Below are 22,266 nucleotides of genomic sequence, written 5' to 3'. Positions count from 1 at the left end.
TGTTTTTCTTTGTATGATGGACAGTTTTAATTTTTTTATTTTGTGAATAACCTTAGATTATTCTCATTTGAAACATCGCCCTGATGGTTCAAATTATGCAAATTCAGAAAGCATGTCAACCAGAATCTGAAGGACTAATTTGAAAACACAAATTGAGAGTAAACTACTCTCCTTTTTACAGGATTTGACACTAATATTTATCTAAACTCTTCCTTTGTGTCAAAGTTAGCAGTTATGCTACTTGCTAATTTGAGTAATAGGAAAATAGGTATATTTATTAAAATTGTTTCACTGTATTTCTGGAAAATTGAAGCCAATTACTGAATATGATCCCCTTACATATTAGATTGTCTAAATAACTTTATCTGGCTTGTTTTTGTCACGCTCATTGTCAGTATATCAGTTTACTTTTGATGTTAAGAATTTTTCCCATATTAACAAAACTTATCTATTAAACATAGGATGTTAAAAAATGTTTCAATGATAATTCATTCAGCTCATACTGAAGAGCACTTGCCATGAATGAACTAGACTTTGAAGGCAGTTGGTTTACTGCGGCAAACAAAAGAGACATAGTCACTGTACCCAAAGAATTTACCTTTCATTAAAGGAAAAAATCATTAAGCAATTATATCTATATATAGCAACAATCACTTGTAAAGGAAAAACCACAAGAAAAAAAAAGGCAAATTTAAAAACAAATTTAAACTGCTCTTGTACATTATTTCTGCTCTGTTAGGAAACTAAACAGAAAGCTAAACTTGAAACCGTTGGCTGCCTAATGCATAGCTAAGAAAAGTTAAGAGCTTACCCACTGGATCTGACCTATGGAATATTTTAAGTACACCTTATTGTTCTTAGAAACATATTCTCCCGTTTAACAATAATGCATAATTAATTAATATAAATTATAATATGATTACATTTAAATATTTGGCCAAAGAAGAAAAGAGAAAAAATGTACTCATACCATGGTTTAGAGGGACAGAGTGGGAACTGTGGAAGGCAGGAGCAGTCCATGCTATCTCTACAAGATGGTATTCATATATTTTTTGCTTTGTTTTTATTTTCTACTTGTATCGAAATATATCTATATGCATATGCATATCTATATCTATATGCATATGCATACCTATTTCTGTATCTATCTCTATACTATTGTCAGAGGTGGATTTACAGTGAAGCTAAAGAAGCTTTACTTCTTGAAATTTTTACTTCTTTAATTCACGGGGCCTTTTAAGGCCCTACTATTGGCCTTAGTCATTTCACATTTATAATTTGATGTTCTTTTCCTTAGTGGGAACCCCTCCCAAATGGTATAAGCTTCAGGCCCCACAACACTGACATCTTTCCATGACTATTACAGAATAGGAGTATGAGGTCTATTTCTTAACCTATTAGTCAAGCTCCACCTTCTGCATATGTTGACCATTCCTTTTCCACCTTGTCCAGGACCTGGGGGTGTTAACTTGTGACTTTGCTGGAAAGCCCTGGATTCTAGCCCAAGCCCACCTCAGATTTGCTCTTACAATGTGCTCTTCGCTATCATAATTAGCATGTGCTGAATGTACTTTGCTTCCCCCCTTCTATCTTTTAAACAGTTGTAATGATGACAAACACATAATGATTTCCTTTTTCTAATTGCTATCACATCAAATAGATGTCTTCATAGTCATCATTTAACAGCTTCAGAATAACCCACTAAGCAAGTAATCCATTGAATAAGTATATCATAACTTGCTGATTAATTTCCTTACTAATGGAAATTTAGGACTGGACCACTGGTTGTGATTCAGATATAACTTTAAAAGTATGATAATTAGATAGAGATGTCAAGCTCAGATATTAGGTCCTAATAGAGTCTGTCCAAGATCAGCCATAATGCTAAATCAACTTGGGGATAAAGTCTAAGGTAACCCCAAGGCCCTTTGGCTCGAATCCATAATAGATATTTGGAAGATTTTATTTATGTCCAAATTTCTCATTTGATTCTGAGTCCCATGAAGACAGAGTCAGGGCTGCCTCATCTGTCACTCTCCATTTGGCTTGGCTTGGTGCTTGACACATATTGAGTTCAATAAATATACTAAGAATGAGTTAACTAAAGAAAAGTCTTTAGAGGCTATACCAAAGCCAACAAAAACAAAAACAGAAACTCAAGACATTGAGATTTGGAAAATATTAAATTAATATCAAAAGGAGAATAGTTTCTAAAATGAGTACATGTCAAAATGTCTTTCTGAATGTTTATGTGATTCATAACAGAATAGCCAAGGTTTTCTTGCTGGGGACATTGTGGGGACCCTGCAATTTCTCTAAGTATATATTTCTCCCATCAGGCAGATGCTGTCTTTAGCGAATATTTAATCAATAAAGGTGCCAATCAATTAATTCCACTTTGTAGAGCTTTGCCCTTTAGCAAAAAAGTCTTAATTTCCATCCTAATTTTCTTAATGAGAAGTTAATTTCTTTAACTAAATGATAACTAGTAAGGTTGACTACATTGAGAATGACTAGATACCCATTCACAAATAGAGCCAGTCATTTTCCTAACAGTTTCATTTTTCCCTAGTTTTATAAAGCAACATTTAAAAAGAATGTGTCTTCTGTTATTTTTTGTTTTGTTTCATTTTGTTTTTTTATATATAGGCTATGATTCTTCCAGTTTTCGGCTTTTCTTCTCACCCTAATTAGTTTTTATAATAAAGCAAAAACAAAACAAAACCAACACCTAAGCCTTAAGGGTTTTCAATCCCTTGGCTAATGTTTTATATCACAACACTTTTCTGTAAAAGGAATGTTACTGTTCCACGAGAACTTAGGTTTTCTTTTTAGGCTATGAAGTAAAATAGCAGAGAGGAGAGAGAGTATGCATTTGTTAATTCGGTAAATATTTTCTGAGCCTGTCTGGGGCTGGGCACCATGTGGAGGCTGCGCAGAACCTGGGAGACAGACAGTGGCCAGTCATCAGGGACAAGCTCTGCTCCTGTGAGCTGAGTGAAGCCTGCCCACAAGCAGTACTCAACATCCTAGTTTCCATTCTATGGCTGGTGAGTGTTTGGACATTCTTTCTGGTTCAGATCCATCCCTCCCTATGAAATGTTCACTCTACAATCTGATAGGGTTATCTCATCTCATAATTGTGGTAGATGTTAAATACAAAATAAAGAATACATAAGTATCGAGGGACCACTCTGTCAAGTACATGATTATCTGACCAATTTACTGTACATCTGAAACTCCTGCAGAATAATATTGAATGTAAACTGTAATTAAAAAATACATAATTTATGTAAGCAGTAAAAAATATATGTAAGTATCCAAAGAGAAGAAAACACCATGTTATTCAGAAAATATTATGGTATAGAGGTAATTTATATAATTTAATAATTAACTTAATAAATTGAACACCTAATTTTGTAAATCAGCACCCATACTGTTGTAAGGTTCGTTCATTCCTTCAAAAGGCATATAGGATAATATTCTAACGAGGTGTCAGCAAGTGACAGCCGCCCCGTGAAGTTATACTGAAACTCAGCACAGGGCAGTGCTTGGCCCTGGCACCTGGGCAATTTGTCATGCCCCACAAAGGGCAAGGCTTAGCCAGAGCTGACCTAAGCTCCTCCCCAGTCATGGCACGTGGGGGGAGGATGAGGAGTTGAGCAAGGCCATTGCCCTCCCATCTGCCTCGGTTCCAGAGAGGCTACCGTGAGACAGTTTGTCACGGAGCTGCCGTCTGCTATGACCCTCAGCTGCAGCACGGACGGGCTGCCCCACATTGTGGCACCCGAGTCCTCCTGCTGCATTGTCATCTGGCCCCTTCTGTTTTGGTGTCATCCCGTGGGACAAGGGACATGGGGACTTTTTCTGCTCCTACTTTTGCTGCCTATAAAAGTGTATTATATTGCCTATAAAAGTGTATTATATTCCCTGGCCTGATGAATCTGGGATGTGGGAGCCTTGCTGACACACGGTCACACCCATTCATTATGATCTGTGGCTACTTCCATGCTACCAGGACAGAGTGGAGTATTGCAACAGAAGCCAGATAGCCTGGGAAGCCTACATATTTTCTGACTAATTCCTTACAGTGGCAGTGTGCCGACCCACTGATCTAATTAATGCACAATCTTTAAAATGACTTTAAAAATCTTTATCAAAAGCCCTCCTCCCATCACCACCCAGGAGATGCAATCTGTCAGACCAGTTGGAAGGCTGCAGCAGGCATTTCCCTGGGCGAAAAGGGGGATGGTAGTGGTGGGGGTGAGGGGGCGAGGGGTGGTGAATAACAGCCTGATTTTTTGACTTGATTATTACAGCCTGAGTTCTGTGACCATTGTTTTCTTCCTGAAGCAATGAAATGGGGACTCTCAGCTCTCTGCCTGAGTCTGTTTTCCTGCAAGTATAAGATTATGAGTTTATACTGATATTTACATCGGTGGGAATGAAGACAGTGGCTGTTCTTGGCTGCTCTAACCTGTTCATCCCTATGGAGATTGTTTTCCACTTTCAAGACCTCACACCACTATCAGGGAGCTTGGAATGTGCACCTGGTGCACACCACGTGGTCCCGGGGTGACAACAGCTCACCTACCTTCCCTATCATATACTATACCCATATCCGGCCCTGTCCTGATTGCCCAGGTCGTCAAAGTTTAGTTAGGTGTTAATTCACTCTATGAAACTAATTCATATATGTGGTAAATAAGTCCTAGAGAACCACAGGAGGCACAGAGAACAAAGTTTCTCTGGTATTATACACCCAGAGAAGGTAATGGCCTACTCTGATGAGTAAGATTAATACTTTGCAATATTTCCTCATGCTATTAATTAAATTGTTGTGCAAAAAAATGCTAAAATTAAAACCTATTTCTACTTATATTTTTAGATCAAATTTGACTAACATATTTTTTTAATATTGTTCTTTCAAAATAACTTTCTGAGGAAAACACCTATGTGAAGTTAAAACGTCGTGAGGTTTGTCCCAAGTTACAATAAGCGCAGGGCATGGGCACTGCAGGCACACAGGTGTGCAGCCTCCCCCGAGGCTCCAGGATCCCCTTTAAAAAAGTTGGAGAATGGAGGCTCACTGTAGAGTCACCAGGAGGTACACAACTCCCCTGGTCTGCTGGATCCAGCAAATAAAGAAGAAACTAATGGGAAGAAGCCGTGACTCACTTTCAGTAGATCTGAGTGGCTTGTCCTCCTACTAACTAGCTCAGGCTCGAAGTAAGTGACACATGTGCAAAATGCCATTGTCACCCAACTGGTCCCCTCTGAAACCTACCGCTGAGTGTGAGGTCCTCATGGCACCACGTGCAGCACAGAGAAGCAAAGGTGAAGCCTGGGCCCTAGGGGCAGAAAGTCCCAGCTCCACGCCTGGGTTTCATGTTACCAGAGCTCTGTGGCCTTGAGCAGGACACCTAAAATCTAAGCCACCTCTTCTTCATTTGAAAGATGGAGCTGATATGTGACTTTACTCTCAGGGTATATGATTAAGGTGATAAAATGATTAAGGAGTGATAAAATCTAGCACACTGCCAGGTATGGAAAAGAAACCTGTGGAAATGTATCACCTGTTATCATTTATAAGCATTTGTTTATAATGTGCATTGCCTTTGAAAACAGATATTCTTAAAAATGAAAAATGTGAATATGATTAGTTAAGCTCAATTTCTCTTCTTTACCACCTCAAGATTCATTAATAAAACTGAGTTTCTAGTAATAGCTAAAATTATATTCTACTACAAAAAGTATACTTAATAAAGAAATCAGTATCCATCTCTGTTACTCAACTGTTATTCTGTTCCTATTTAACGTACTTTTAAGGCAAATTTCTGGAAATCGACATTGCTTTTGTCAAAACAAAAACAAAAACAGAAAAACACCATTTTCTTTGCATAATTCATGAAAAAAAAAATCTGGTCACAAAGATATTAGTCTCTTAAAAATGGATTCTTTCTCCAGCTAATTTTCACTAGGAGAAGGATGGCAGAGAAACATATTAGAAAGAATCCAGAGAAGCTCTTGAGTTAAAATCTTCAAATTTTCTATTCTCAACTGGAATTGGTATGAGTCGGACACACACTACCCCCCACTGAGTGTGGGCACACAGAGGCCACAGTCCTTCAGTCTACAGTGAAGTTACAACCTCTCTCTGCTTCCTCTGAGCAAGTGGACAAGTAAACAGCAGGGAGACGCAGCTCTGGATGTAACCAAAAAATCTTCTCCCTGCGGGAGCCCAATGACAACAGACAAGTGACCTTTTTCCTTGACAGAAAAAGGGAGCTGTGAATTGTCCCCTGGCCACTGTGCCTGGTGGCAGCCTGCCCCTGTGGATTCACAAGCAGCCTTGAAGTGCAGTCGCCTAAGAAGTGAGAGTGGGCACAGTGAGGCCCAGCTTCCCAGAGCTGATGCAGGACTTAGCTTCCTAACCTACAAGGAGCTGAGCACCTGGAACCCGGGTCCAGTGAAGGAAAGCACCATGAAATGATGAATGGACTCGTGCTTTGCAAGCCAGGAACTCCATTCTGGCACCAGAAACACCTGACATAACGCACAGGCCTGTGTCTTCCTACACCTTAACCTTGGTCAGGCACCCAACGAAGTCACTGTTGGAACTCAGAGCTCACTGGAATGGAGCTGCAGGACTGGAGCCCTTCTAACTGCACTCTGATTGGCGACATGTCTTCTGGCAAGACCCCAACGCTCCCTGTCTCCCACAGAGCTTTTCCACAACTGGGCAGAATCATTCCTGCCCTACATTAGTCCTGCAAGGAACACAAATCCAAACAAAATTAATCAACCACTGGTTAAAGCTAGGCAAAGGGTGCTATATAAAAGCTAGTTGGTAATAAATATCACCATGTGGTATCAATGCTCCCAATAGCATTGTTATTAATGAGAAGGTCCCTGATATTATTTCTCAACACTCTAATACCAAAGGAAGCATCATAGTTGAGACTTCATTTTCTAGAACCATCTAGAGAAGAATCTATAATAATTTTTATTATACACAAAACCTTCCTTCAACAAAGAACACTCACTTTGCGAGAAGCTTTACATTTTGCATTCTATAATTATCCCATTTTATTCTATAGTAATTTGCAAGTTAGATAAGAAAGTGAGGTTTAACCCTTTGAGTGCCAAGGTCACTGTGAGTGATGCTGACAAATTTTCCCCAAAAGTTGTGCCAGCATTGCTCCCAGCGACTCTTTTTTCATTGGCTATGAATGTAAATAACAATGGAATAATCCATATTTTATGTTTTGTTGTCTTTTTTTTGTACCTCGGGTTATATATTGATATAGTTTTTTTCTCATGTTGACCCAAATTTCGAATTACGCATGGCACTCAAAGGGTTAAGATACCATAATGACAGGTCAAGAAACAGCACATGCAGATCTGTCATGTGACTCCAAGCTTCTGAGGCCCAAAGCTAATGCCATTGGGTGTCTAGTTTGAGAAAGCGTGACCTGTGTATGATGTTTGTGAGTAATGTATCCAAACATCCACTTCTACAGCAATTTTGCACTGATGCCCTGTTTGGGCACAGGAATAACTAAGAGGCCTGATCCATAAGGACGTTAAGGCTAGGATTTCCCCAGGAGCAATCTTGCGTCAGGGGCCAGAGCATTTATGCAATATTCTGACATTAAAAGCGCTGGTCTAGTGCAAAGTGTACACACACTTTTTCAGTTTTCCAAGCACCTGGGCCTGCATTTTTCCAAAATGAGCTTCAAACATCACTGTGGTCAACAGAGGACACTGCATGGCGGATCAGCAGACCAGCCTAAGGGGTGAGAAAAAGTGTGATGGTACATGGGGCTCCCTGTGCCTGTAGAAATCCCCTTCGCTTTCCCTCCTCCCAATGGCCTGGGTGGCCCTGGAACCTCAGGAGAGAGACAGCACCCCAAGACAGCTGCTGCCCAGGACAGCACTGTGAGAACTGCCCAGAAAGGCGATGCCCACTGCCCCTTAAGAGGTGTGGATTAGCTTTGGGCTAAGAGGACACTTCACATTGTTCTGCATCTGATATATATTCACATATGCAGAGAAGATGTGTACTCATACACACATGCATCACACAAATAAAATTAAACTGGTGCCACATTAATGCAGGAACATATCAGTGCTATCATTGAGTGTTCTAAGGCACTGAATAATTTATTGTGACCCCGAGAGTTGCTTGCAGATATTATAATGTGGCTCCTCCTCCGCAGACACTGGTGAGTTATTTTCATCCCAGTAAATGTGTTCGCATCAAAGCTCTCTACATCCTGGGATTCAGGATTCACAAGGATGTTAAAGCTCTGGTGCCGTTCAACCACAGGAATTTAAAGATCTCTGGTTCCTATGCCCTCTTTCCGGTGGCATGGCGACAAGGAGCACCAGCGGACAGGACGGACCCCAGGGCTGCCTTACTTGCGCATACGGTGGAACTGACACCTCTTCAGCTGGATCTTGGCCACGTGCTCCTGCAGGCCCACGAACAGAACGCTCTGGCTGTGGAGGATCTGCAGGCTCCGGATGGGCTCCCTCTGTCTCTCGGGAAAGAGCTCAATCTCTTCCAGCAAACAACTGCCTGAGCCCTGAGCCAGGGGTGCCCGCACCTTTTTGATGGTGCCGTAATCTGCAAAGGCAACAGGGAAAAAAGGACATAAGGTCAGCGGGTCTCCCAGGTCCCTGGGCAGTTAAGTCGCCATAATTCTCCTTCATCTGGCTGCAAGAGAATCATCTGAGGAGCTTTGAAACATGCTGCTGCCCAGGCCCCAACCCAGACCTAGTGAATCCATGGTGATGGGTGTGGACCCCGGCACCAGTCATTTCTACAGCTGTCAGCAGACCTAACACGCAGCCAGGGAAGAGAAGCACCCTGCTACCGTCTGCCTTGTCCTGGTGCAAGTCCAGAGACCAGAGCTGACTATGGTTCAAAGGAGCCAGCTTAGTGCCATCCCAGGTGGAACATCAGGTGATAGAAATTCTTAAGAGACAATCTTGGATTTCTAGCATTAGAAGGGCTGACTTTGCGGTCCCAGCAGGGCAGACACTGGGTCATGAACAACTGCAAATGTTCTGCCCCTTTCCCTTCCCACCTGGGAAATAAATACATCCTTCTCTGTCTCTCTTAGATCAGTTTCTTCTTTTTTTTTCTCTGACGTTCTTCTTTGGGATGCATTTGTTGGTATCAACTCCACAAAGTCTTCTTTTCTGTACTATAAATATCTATTTCTGACCTAGACCCCTCCCATCTGCAGGTTTTCTGCTCACTGTGTGTTTCTGCTCACTTATTTATAAGCACAGCCCAAGGATGATCGTCCTCATCCCTGAACCATGTAGGTTCCCCAGACTGGCTGTGACGAGCAAGGAAGGAGGACCTTTCAGCCATTGAGGGGCATGGCACAGCCAATGCCATGTGTCAGAGACACAGACTTGGAATGCACGCTGTTCTTTCTCCCTGGTGCTTGGCCGCGAGGCCCCCGCTACCAGCCAACAAACCCAGGGCATGAACCCCACCCTCTAGAAGCACCTCCCCAGACGTCATCAATTCCTCAAATCATCCCAAAGGCCCTGACTGAATAAAATCCCTCAAGGTGCAAAGTTTCCAACATTCTTATTCCACACACAGAAAATGAGGCTAAGATGTGACCTAAAATCAGAAGTAAATCACGAACCTTTGGCTTTGAGGCTTCCTATCAATCATTAATCTTGGAAGGTTCTAGACAGAAAATACTTTTCAGTTCCCTATTTTTGTGCAAGTTTTTAGAGATGTTGACATTTAGAGAGAAAATACTTATGCAGACATGTATTATCCCAAATGCATTTTAAAGTGGATATCTGAAGTATCTCCACTGAACATGAATTGATTCGGAACTGACTACAAAGTAACATATGCAGTATTAGTAAACCATTGCTTAATTTTATTTTAAGCTAGCTGGTTAAATGTGGTTGAGAAAGTTCAAGCATAACAAACATTATGCTGTATGTGGGGATGATTAAACATATAGTACCTGTCTTTGAGAGGCACAGTACATGTTTGTGAGCAGAAGAGAGAGAGAGAGAGAAGGAGGAAGGAACGGGGGGAGGCGGCAGCCTGTGGAACCGGGAGGCAGACATTTTAACAAATGCACTTTACATAGACTTAGGTGGGCAAGAACATTTGTATAACTTTATTGCATAAGTCCACTTAATTTTGACTTGGAAATCACAGTTCCCAGCTGGTGGGAAATTCATCTTTGGTGAGGCGGGGGCCTTCCTGCCCGGCACCGTGCAAGGCATGACTAAACACACAGCACTGAGGCCAGTGAGGGGGACTAGATGGGAATTTCAGGGAAGGTGATTGAGCACAGATGTTCCAGCCACAGCACCCCAAGAGGAGGTCCTCACCAGCAGAGGGAGGGGACAGCCTTCCTGTGGAGCAGTGACAACACAGAACTTTCAGCCATCTTTGGGACATCATGAAGACAGGAGACATTGACTAAGCCAGAAGATAGAAGGGGCATCACCACGAGCTCCTACGAGAGCTTAAGTAAGAGACTCTTGGGGCAAAACAGAGTGTGGTATAGCAGTGCTGGGGTAGGGGTGGGGCAGGGGCAAAGGAGATGGGAGTCCAGCTGGCGAATCCTCACCTCATGTCACTTACTACACACCATTTTCGCAGGAAACATGGCTTACAGAGCTGAATCCTATGTAACAGTGTGGCAAAGACACCGTATTGTTTATTATTTATTTTGATAGATTATTACTTTGAACAACCTTCCCAAATAACAATTCAAATGTCAATGTACTCACATGCATTTCAAACTCTTACACAATTGCAGGTTAAAAAACCAAAATTTAAAAAGATCTTTAATAATTTGACTTAAAAGAAATAACCACCATAGATCAAAACTTCTCAGCCTGTGTTCTGCACACCTGGATCTGATTCCCAGCTGACGTGGATGGGACAACATCACAGGGCTTTGGGCCACTTCAGAGAGTGGTACTTGGTGTGGATTTAAGTGCTGGTCCTCCACCAGGCCGGGTCTCCTTCACCCTCTGAAGCTCCCCCTCCCCTGGCACCAGCGTCAGCACATCTGGGACCCCCACCCCCACCTCCGCCACACACAGCACTGAGAAAGCTCTTTTTGCTTCCTCGAAGCCTTTCTCTCCTCAGCCTGCATTTTGTTTCTCTCTATGGCCAGAATGCTGTTACCTTAGCACAGAAAACCTTTCTCACCTGGATGTCTCCAGGACACTCTTTCCTCTCCTCACTGCGTCCGGAGTGACCACCAGGACACATGTGGCCATGCCCCTCTCCTGCCTCAGACCCTCTGCATGAGGTGCCAACACTGTACCAAGTCATCCATGGGCCGCCCTTGGCCTGAGCACCTCTGGCCTCCTGCTTCCCCTCCCCGCACTGCTCTGAGCTCCAGTCCTCAGGGGAATTGCAGCACAGAGAGCCTGCGATTGCCCTGGGCCCTGCACTGGCAGGTCCTTTGCCTTAAGTGGCCTCCCAGAGACCCTGCTCTGACTCCTGCTGTTCTGGGTCCTTGCTCGGACGCACGGCTGGCAGGCTTCTCTGTGCCCCTCTGCGCACTCCCAGGCAGCTGCTTCCTCCTCTGGTGTCCACAAGCCAGGGCGTTCCTTCATCACAGACTTGTCTTTCTATGGGGAAGTCTCCCGCGGGCAACGATGGGATCTTGTTCTTTCCATCGCAGCGGCCTGGTCTGGCGAATATTCATGATTATACAGAAATTTCTAAAACTTGAGATATAACAGACATATGACACCGTGTACAATGTGTTTAAGGTGTACAATGTGCTGATTTAATACATGTATATGCTGCAATGACTACCATCGTGGCGTTAGTTAACACCTCCACCATGTCACATGATTTTACTTCAAAAGGGTAAATTTGAAACACAAAATAACCAAGGAAGTCCAAGGAATATAATTCTCTTAAGAATAAATTAAATCAAATACAGAAAAAGAAAGCCTGATAATCCTCCATTTCAGAAAAAGATGGGTTAAAGGAGTGACCTTTCTCAGTCTCACAGCACTGACACGATGCCAACTATACTGAAGTAGATATTTAATCAGGGGCTCTTTGGGGAGGATACGCAGAACTCCCACCTGCCAGCACCTTGACTGGTAGGTGGTGAATCAGACCTCCTACGCTCCATCAGGCTCGAGTCCAATGTTCGCCCCTCATTACTCAACACAAGGTTGAAGTGTGCTTGCTCTGGAAAAAGGATGTGGCAAAGTCATTGCTTCTCTTAAGTGGCAGAAAAGCAGGGCCCAGATCATGAAAAAAAAAAAAAACCAATGAATAAATGTTTGTCTATTTCATTCACACAACAGTAGGACCTTCACAGCACTTTTATTTCTTGTTGTTGTTTTTGCTTTATAACATTTATCACAATTTAATTACGAATTTACTTGTTTTGTGGCTTCTACACTTGATCTTATGCTCCATTGGGGTAGACGCTATGTCAGTTTTATCTGATGAATGCTGAGGGGACACTGTCATGGAGATCAATACATGTGCGCTAGGTGACAGAATGAACAAATGAAGGAAGGAAGAGAAGGAAAGGAATGGGAAGGGAAGGAAGGGAAAGGGAGAAAAAGGAAGAAAAAAGAAAGGAAGGGAAGGGAGAAGGGAGGGAAATAGAGGGGAGGGGGGAAAGGGAGAGAAAGAGGGAGAAAGGGAGGTGGAGAAAGAGAGAAAGGGAAGAAAGAAGGAAGGAAGGCAACCTAGAGTGAGAAAGTTACTATCACCCCTGTATGTTGCTGAAGAGTCCTGATCAACATTTTTCCATTTTGACTTTAATGACAGTTATAATATCAGAGTAAAGGCGAAACAAATGTTATCTCCCCAATTCCCCACTTTGGATAGATTTTAACCAAACATGTCATAAATGAAATATGAATGAAGGAAATATTTTAATGGGTTTCATCTAAATTCTTAACTGAAAATTTGCCAAAGAAAAATAAAACCACGTACACTTCCACACACCTAAAGTTCAATACCCTAGCCAAAGGGACTTGCAGGAAGAAAAAATGTGCCAGAAATACATAAAGCCTTCTCAATCCATCTTTCAAAGTCTGAGATAAGAAATAAAAAGAAAAAGTGGCATTTCCTGGGAATGGCAAGTCACCTCCTCAAGGAGAGAGGAGGACAGTGATAAGGAGGGGCAGAATCAGAGCTGACAGTGGGAGCAGGGAAGGGACCCCGCCCTGGCACAAACTCTCATGATATTGGCCTTTTAATGAAAATGTCAACTACTAAAAATGTTACAGAGATGAATCTGGGGCTCCTATATTTGTAGTTTCTCTCTCGAAGTGAACACTACAAATATCATGAGGAAGGAGGCAGAGCGACTGCAGGATTTTGAGGACTGCTCAAAGCTGAGAAAACAAATGAACCTGGCCTACCTTATAAACAGAAAGGTGGGGGGGACACGATCACTCATCAAACTCAGCTCGAGTGATCAACATGTTAAAGCTAATGCAAACAAGAATAAAAACTAATATGTTAACCCAAAATGAAGCTAATATGCAGAGAAAAGCACGGGTGGCTATCTTAATGTCCACAAAGAAAAATATAGACCACCTTCATTTTTCAAATTCAGCCAATTTTCTGAATCCAACAAGATAAGTTCTTGGGGACAGAGCGATAGCATCAGTAGGGCCACCTCTGAAGCAAATCACGTACCATCGTTTGTTTTCTACACTACAATTTCAAACAGTCACAGGTCATGAGAGTTGGAAGGGATGTACAAGAACATTTTGAATTTGGCAGGTGACAAAAGCAAAGCCCAGAAAGGCTGAGTTACAAAGATCAGATTACTGGGCTAGAACTTACATCCTCTTCTTATCAGTCAAGGGCTGGTTTCTAAATCTTCAGAGAAATTTTTGTTTTGAAAGCATGTAAAGATAATACGCAATTCCTATAATGATAGGTCAATAACTGCATAGCTGAGGATTTCCTAAAAGATCAGGTGGGCTGATAAGTGTATTTGATGGCAGCTGTTCAAGGCAAAGATTAAGCCTGATTTATACACATGTGCTTATCTTATGAAATTCAAAAACAGGTAATTAATGTATAAGTGGGGCCAAGCCCAGGACAGGACTGACTTCTCTTGTCAGTCTAAGGCTCTCATTTCCACTAGCTCAGGAAGCAAACAAGAAATCATCTAATGAAAAGTACCCTCCGTTTCAGTTCTGTATGTTTTAAAGAGAATTTAAGGCGACAAAAGATTTGTTTAAATGAAAAAGTTTACAATTAAACTAAGAACCTTAAACCACTAGTTGCTGTATGTAATATAAGCTGTCATGCACATAATTCAGTTATTTGTTGCTGAAAATTAACCAATATGTTTGACTTTCGGGAAAATCATCAATGTTCAGATTGCTCCCTAAGATGAATTTAGTAGTTTTAAGATTATAGTATGAATCTTGATAGAGATGGTCAAGTGTAACAGTCTATCATTTGGAATGTAAATATGCCTTATAATCAGATAGGCTCCAAAGTCATATGCTGAATCTTAATTCCTAGTATCATACCTCAGAATGTATCTGTACTTAGCTCAGGGCCCTTAAAGTATTGATTAAGATAAAATGAGGTCATATAAGAGTCCCTGATACAAAATGACTGCTATCCTTAGAAGAAGATGAAAATAGGATACAGATATGTACACCCACATGAGAGAACACACTGAGAAGACAGGTATCCACAAGCCAATCTGGGAGGCCTCAGAAGCAGCCAATGCTGCTGACACCTTGACCTTGGACTTCCAGCCTCCAGCATTGTGAGAAACAAATTTCTGTGGTTTCATCTAGCCTGTCAGTGGTACGTTGTTATCTTTGTTATGGCAGCCCCAGCAAAATAGCACAGAGACTCCAGTCAAGAGTAGGAAATATAAGAACAGATTTTGTCATCCAGATAATTTGCTCAATGCAATTTCAAAAATAAGATTGTAAATTATTTTCCCTATTTCCCTAAGATATCACTCAAATTCTAATTCAGAGGTATTATAAGTTATGTTAGACTCAAAAATTTTACCTTGTGTGATCACAACATAAGATTTACATTATTAACAGATTAGTATTTTCAAATATATGACATTTATTTTATTTAATGCATATAACCTAAACATATAGTTATAGGTTAAAAAAGAACAGGAGATGATACAGGACATGGAACATTGTGAAGAATTGCTGCATTTTGATAAACATTATACAATAATTCATACAGGTGATCCCATTATTCACAACCTTTAGGCTAATGACTCTGGTGATCTTTGGGGGGAATTAAAGAGAATGAATGAGCGCTAAAGAATGAACTTTCAAATATCTGAGGAAAAGGTCGCTGATTATCATAAATTTCTTTTTGGAGGATTTATAGATTTCCATCTCACCAAAATTTAAGAGTTTATGAAAAAAGAAACCCTTTTGTAGGAAAGAATGAGGGCAGAACAGAAGAAGGCGGGGAGAAAGGGAGGGAGGGAAAAACAGCAATGAGGTCAGCTCAATAAACTGTTCACTGTTGCTGGGAATTAAATAATTTTTGATTTTTCTTACTTCATCTGATCTGACAGCCTTCTGTCATTCACCCGAGATTTAAAAATGAAACAAACGATAAAGTGAATTTCATTAAATCCTATGCGTGTAGTTACTCTAATTCTGATGCTCTGAGCAAGGAGAAAAGACTCAGAGAAATTAATTCTTTTTATGAACAGCAGCCTGAAGTACTTCCAAAACTCATAATAAACATATATATTAAATCTGTCATCTTGATTCCGTTTTTCTCTTACTGCTTCTCTAAGTTTTGTCATGTTTTAAAGGAATGTTTATTATTCAGCTTTCCATGTGCTGAATCCAGTACAGAAATTTAAACTGTGAAAGGGACAAGTGGCCATTCTGACAATGGTCACCTGCAACAAGGCTGGAAAGTCACTGCAGACACCAAGGCCACTAACTTGGGAAGCTAAATTACTTTATTTCCAATTGTGCATTTGAATGATTCCCCCACACTGAATTTGAGGGCTATTCTTAGTGTTTGTCTCATTGACCCAGAGTTACTGCAGCATGAAAGAAAACCTTTTGTATTCTCAGCCATTGCTGTTCCAACCATTATCCGAAAGGTAATGATGAAACGCCCTGTTCCACTCTCTGGGCAGCATGTTGTCATAGCAACAGATCATTATATAAAGTTCATCAATTCAGCCAGTCATTACACCAAAGCAGCAGACAGCTAATACCTTAGCAAAGTTCTTTCTTTTAACTTGTAATTGAGCAAATGAATTAAATTGGTTTTGGCACTGGGAGCTCAGCATTACATTTATATCATAAAAGGGAATTAAAAGAAGAAAATAGGTCTTCTTGGCTAGTGTATATCTGAAAAGAAGATTTTAATTAACTCCGTTTATCAGATGCAACTAATGGCTTATTTCTCCCCCAAAAGCATATGTTAGCCCGTTTAAACATCCACATCATAAATTACTTGAAACAATCTTTTATCTCAAGTATTGTTTTATGCCCTTTATCAACATCTTGACCCTTCCCCTATAAGTTCCAGGGAGTCAGGTTCTGGGGGGAGGAGGTGGGGGAGCAGGCGGGGTGGGGATAGCCTGTCTTGTTCACTGGTCTCACTGGAGTCTAGAAGGGTTCCTGGCACACAGTAGGTGCTCAAGTGGAGTACACGGTTCAGTGTGTGGACCTGGAAACCTGATGGCTCGGGTTAGACTCCCAACTCCACATGACTCATGTCTCTGTCATCACCCTGAGGCCCAGCTCACAGGGCCACGGCCACACAGGGCTTGGATGGTGCCTGGCACAAAGCATTTGCTATGTAAAAATTATTATTATTATTATTACTATTTTTGCTACTTTTAGCTTATAGATAGATTATAAGCCCTACTCAAATTTTGTCCACAACGAGCAAGCTCCCTGGCTCTGTCAGCAACCCTGACACACACACGAAGCAGGAGGAGAGAGGACTACTTTATTACAACAGCCTCTGCTGCTTTGCTGCACAAAACCTCAAAAGCACCGTTCAGTCCTCTAAATCATAAGCTGATGTTTATAGGAAATTTACCACCGAAGTTTCCTGTGAATAAAAACCATATTACATTTAAAACGAGAGGGCAATTAATAGAATCCTCTGGGTATCTTTTCTAAAGCTCTCATCTAACCCCACAGCTTAAATCTAACTCTCATCATTCTGCTAAGGAGGCAATTCAAGTTTCTAGAAGGAAATTACTTGCCTTAGATTTATGGTATCTAAATTACAAAACAGCCATCCAATTGGCAAAGTTGGCAGCCCTTCTCTGACAGTCACCAGGCAGGAATGCAGAGTCTAAATTACTCTCTCACCCCCAGCAGTGAAATTCATATTGCGTCTGATCCCATTAGGTGTGGGTTGAGATGGCTGAGAAAAATCTATGCTAAGCACTTTTGTACTTTTGCAACATTAATTTAAAAGAAAAAAGAGAGCTCTTTACTCAATGGAATAAGGAAATTACTTTGTCATTTTTCTGAATTGCTACATTATACTAATTAAGAACTATAGCTTGTCTCACTTACCAAGATATTCAGTACTAGGGTTGTCACACTCTTTCTTCAGGCACGATCCTACTCATCCCCAAGGCTTCAAACTGATCTGAGGTCTCTATTACCAACCCAAACCTCTCTCTTTAGCTTCAAAGGATTTCCAACCAGCTATCAGACCTACTCATGCAACTGGAACGCAGCATAGCCAGACTGAGCTGTGTCTCCCCTTTGGCCCAGATCTGTCCATGCACCTGAGATCCCGAATTCATTTGCGGGGATAAAAGTTCCAATCTGAGCTGGGCTACCCTTCATCTTCATCTCCTGTCTCTCCACCCACAACACCAGATAATTTACATTTCTCATTTTCAGAACATCCTGCCTTTCTCTATCTGCAAGTTTTGCATAAATTGTGCCTGCTCCTAGGAACATCCATCCATACATCCTTCACCAGGAAACCATCGCCATATCTCTGAGATCCAGCTCTCACACCTCCCCTCTGGGGGTCGTTTCTGAGTCTCCTAGTCCAGGTCCATGGTCCCAAATCCCTGTGCCTCTAGGATCTACAAGAAGAAATGCTTAACAGTCTTTGTGGAAAGGATGGGGAAGAACAAGCCTACACTTTTTAAACTAGATCTCAAAGGATGAGCAGGCATTTGCCAGGCAGAGAGGGAAATGAAGGCTTGTGAGGGAAGGCGCATGCTCTGGCCAAAGCAGGGAAGATTAGGGACCATGGCTCACGGATGTGGAGGGCTAAGTGTTCCTTAGAAGGGCGGTGCAATGTGTTGGAGTCAGAAAATGATTGCTGGGAAATAGTCCAATTTACATATATTTGTGCAATGCCACAAACAACATCAAGGGAAAGAACGTGTTAGCCTCCACAAAACACCTTGGTCAGCAATTTGGCATAAGGTAGCGGTTAAAGATTCTAGTACTCTGTGAACTACCATCTTCAGCTTCCCAACCTACGGACCACGAATGAGTTACATACACAGTGTAACATAGATCTCCTCCACTCATGAGGCAGAGCAGGTAGTTGTGTCCTGCTGGGTTGGTCCCTCATGGCAGTGAAGAGACCTTGACTTCTCCAGCGTGCTGCATACAGAATGTCATTTACTACAGTTGCCATGATGGGGAACCCTTGCCCTGAGCAAAGTCCTATACACGGGCTCCAAGAGATGTAACAAGGACTCGTCTCAGCAACACCACTTAGAACAACAAAATACCGGAAACTACCCTAATACCGAACAACAGATGACCTTACATTCAGGCAGGCAAGGGAAAACTGTATAGCAGTAAAGATTAAGGGACTTTAGATGCACACATGAACATGAATGAATCACTCATACAAAAAATGGAACACAATTTTAAAGAGCAAGTCTCAAGAGAATATACATAAATCCATTACCTAAAGTTCAAAATCATATAAAATTAAGCTATACCATTCAGGGTATAAAATATGATGAAATTAGAAAAAGAGAGCAAGAAAATAATAAAAACAAAATTGAGGGTAGTGGGTACTGTGGGAAATAGGAAATGGAGTTGGTGAGGGATACTTTGTGTCCTTCAGAACTCATGTGTAGTTCTTCCATTGGACCTGGCTGGTGGGTAAACTGGGGTGCCTGTTGTTTACTCTTTATACATAACATATACATGTAAAATAGTATTATGCTTGTATCCTCTAACTTATCAAAAAAAAAAAAACCTCCTTAAATATAGAACACTACTGTATTGAATGCACCTCTTGACTTTAACAAACTCACCATTTTAGGTGTGTGGGCAGACCCATCTTACACCATGTGCTATCTCCCCACATACATACCTGCACATGATGGAAAGCTCATTTTAGATTCAAATATATTAACATAGGACTGAGTATAAAAAATAAAAGGGGCATAAGTATATAATAATGTACACATTTCTATCCCCTAACAGTCCTCTTGGAATGTAACAGTTATTCCTTTGAGGATGTCCTATGATGAGAGTCAACACACTTCCCTATTACCTAACCCCATGACCTGGATATGGGGGTGTGAAGGAAGAAGGGCTCCATGTGAAATGAAGGTTGGAATTCTGTTGGGGGTCCTACTAAGAAAGAATGAAGGATAAAAGGGTGGGGGAGAGAAGCCGGTGACCATGAAACCTTCCACAATGCTTTCTGATTGCTGTGTCTTATTCTTTTTAAATACAGCCTGATGAAGAAGCTGACTCAGAAGCACAATCTGCCTGAGAGTAGACAGGACTTTGTGAGCCCAAGAATTAATTAACAGAAATTATGGGAGGGCAATGGACTTCCAAAGGCATGAAATTGGGAGTCTGAAATAAGAAAGTAAAAATCCAAGAGGCAGGAAAATGCCAGCTGGCATCCAACAGGCAGGCATGATATATGCCATTAAATGTTCCTGTGTAAGGAAATAGGCTTATGTCGTGACACTTTACGTGATGAAAGCTGAATTATTCAGCCATTAAATATGGCCCACACTAATGATGCAGAGTCCAGGACCCCAGGGATTGCTGGCTTTGGTGCTGACTTCCCAGTGTGGCTTCCTGAAACTTCTGTGGGTACACATTCGTTTTTGATCTACATTGCATCCCAGCTAAGGTCTTAATAACATAGCAGGCAAATTATGAGTCTTTATAAAAGTCACTGTTCCCCTCTAACTGGCCTACAAGTGTTTGAGGGCCAGCTTGGTCCCAGCATCAGCTATACATCTTCTAACAATAAATGCCATGATTATGGTCCCAATCAGACAGCGGGAGACAGAGGACCAGAGGTGGGGACAAAGGGTAGGTGCCTGGAGAAGATGTAGGACCAAGCACAGGGCACATAAGTAGTCATCTGACTCTTGGGGCGGATATGCGCCAGCGGATGCAGGACAAAACTCTAATACTGGAGAAGATTAGATCACAGGTCAACAGAAATGTCAAAAGCCTGGTCACTAAAATGGGGTGACAGGTCAGAGCCCAGTTGGGGCTAGATAAGCTGGCACGCAGCCGGCAACCTTGTGCTCCTGCACTGCTCTGTGCTCAAGTTCAGGAAGACCCCAGAATCTGAGAAGCCAGAGATGCAGGTTATGTCCTGCAGACAAGCTGTCTGATGATTCCATAAAGACCAAGACAGCTGGCTTGCATCCAATCCATGCAGAGCGAAGTTAATACTGCCCACAGATATTTAAAAAATATCAGCATTAAATAATCAATGCAAGTCCTAATGAGAGAAAAAAATTATACTTTAACTCAAAAAACAGCAGCTCATTATGAAGGCTGTCTTTAAAGACCCAATTTACCAAGGACAAGTCAAGGCCTCTATGGGTGAGGCTATTTATTACTTTGAACCAGTATACTTTTTCTATGGTCAAGGTCAGATTTTAAAAACTAATTAAGTGATCAAATCAATGAGGACCTAAATGAAGCTCTTACTCTAATAATAAATGTTAGAGATCACTTTAAATACTAAGACTGATCATTTTTTATTACTTCAAAATCCCATAAATGTATTTGAGTATTTAGACAATTAGTGGGATTTTTATTATTGACAAAAATACATAGTAATAGAGACCTATAAAACCTTGACTTCTGCTCATTTTAACTCAGAGCCATTCTAAGGGACTTACTAATTGTAGATAAGTTTCAATATTTTAGCCTCACATGGTAAATATGCTAAACACATATTTCTAGTTGAACAAAGAAATATTCATTCTTGAGCAAATTTTCCTTTCCTTTCTCTCAACCCAAGTTTAATTCCTCAAGTAAAAAAATTACATATTTAATCAGTTTCATTATACTCAGTTGGAACTCAAGAGTTAGACTAAAAATAGATAACAAGAACTGCCTTCCTGAACACTGTTATAATCTCAGAATACTTTAATAATTTCAAACAGAGTTAAACTTTAATAATTTCAAACAGAGTTAAGCTTTTGTAGCCTTCAGAAATACAAAAAAAAAAAATATGATGATCATTCACTTGGACGGGAATTTAATTAATTTGCATGTATTGGTCTTAAATAGCTTAGAGTTGTTTTTTTTTTTTTTTTTTTTTTTTTTCCTTTTCTTTCCTATTTGGTGTTAATTAAAATGATGACATTGGGGCTGGATGATTGGAAGGATGGCTGGATGGACAGATGGCTCTTCGCTTTCCATTTTTTCCGTTTTGTTCTGTCCTGGTTTTTTAGCTCTTACTGAGATCGGCCAATGCACAATAGGGGAAGGAACTTTTTTCTTCACATTGATTTTTTTCTTTAGTTTAGAAGAGTAACTGCCTACATAATTATAATTTTAGGTATTCTTGACTTCAGGGGTTGGTTCAGTTCAGGCTGCCTGATTCTTCATATTCAATCTCATTAGCAAAAGTCACATGCTCAGCTTCACCTAAGAAATACTTATACATCAAATGGGTAAATCAGAGAGGATCAGACAGAAACAGCACTTGCCCTAAAGGATGAAACATCATCCCATTCTTAACACTGTGAAAACTGTGTGGTTCCTTGATAAGAACCTCTGCAGTATCTTTCGGTAAAGATGATTCTGTTTAAAAGCCATAGAATATCTATTTGAGAAACATCAACTTGGCCATCTTTATTTTAAAAAGGAAAGTGGGAGAAAAATATTATAAGCCAAAAAGTAACTGGACAGCTTTTGAACCTCACTTTATGATTATGCTATTTTTTGAAAGAGCCTAATTGAAAGATATTCTGATGTTGACATCTCTGAAATTGATGAATACTATTTCCACAC

At 41.0% G+C, this 22,266-nt stretch overlaps 1 protein-coding gene across 1 annotated transcript in view; it reads right to left on the bottom strand.

Annotated features, from left to right (window-relative positions):
* SEMA5A (semaphorin 5A) overlaps positions 1–22,266 on the bottom strand; it is a 435,475-nt gene that overhangs the window by 77,435 nt on the left and 335,774 nt on the right. The window contains exon 12 of the mRNA XM_090276235.1: positions 8,425–8,632. Within this exon, the coding sequence (XP_090132361.1) occupies positions 8,425–8,632 (208 nt within the window). The remainder of the gene's footprint in view (positions 1–8,424; positions 8,633–22,266) is intronic.

Source organism: Furipterus horrens, unplaced genomic scaffold (genome assembly GCF_987537825.1).
Source record: "Furipterus horrens unplaced genomic scaffold, mFurHor1.1.pri manual_scaffold_5, whole genome shotgun sequence".
NCBI classification, from domain to species: Eukaryota; Metazoa; Chordata; class Mammalia; order Chiroptera; family Furipteridae; genus Furipterus; species Furipterus horrens.
This window is presented reverse-complemented; position numbering and strand designations above follow the sequence as displayed.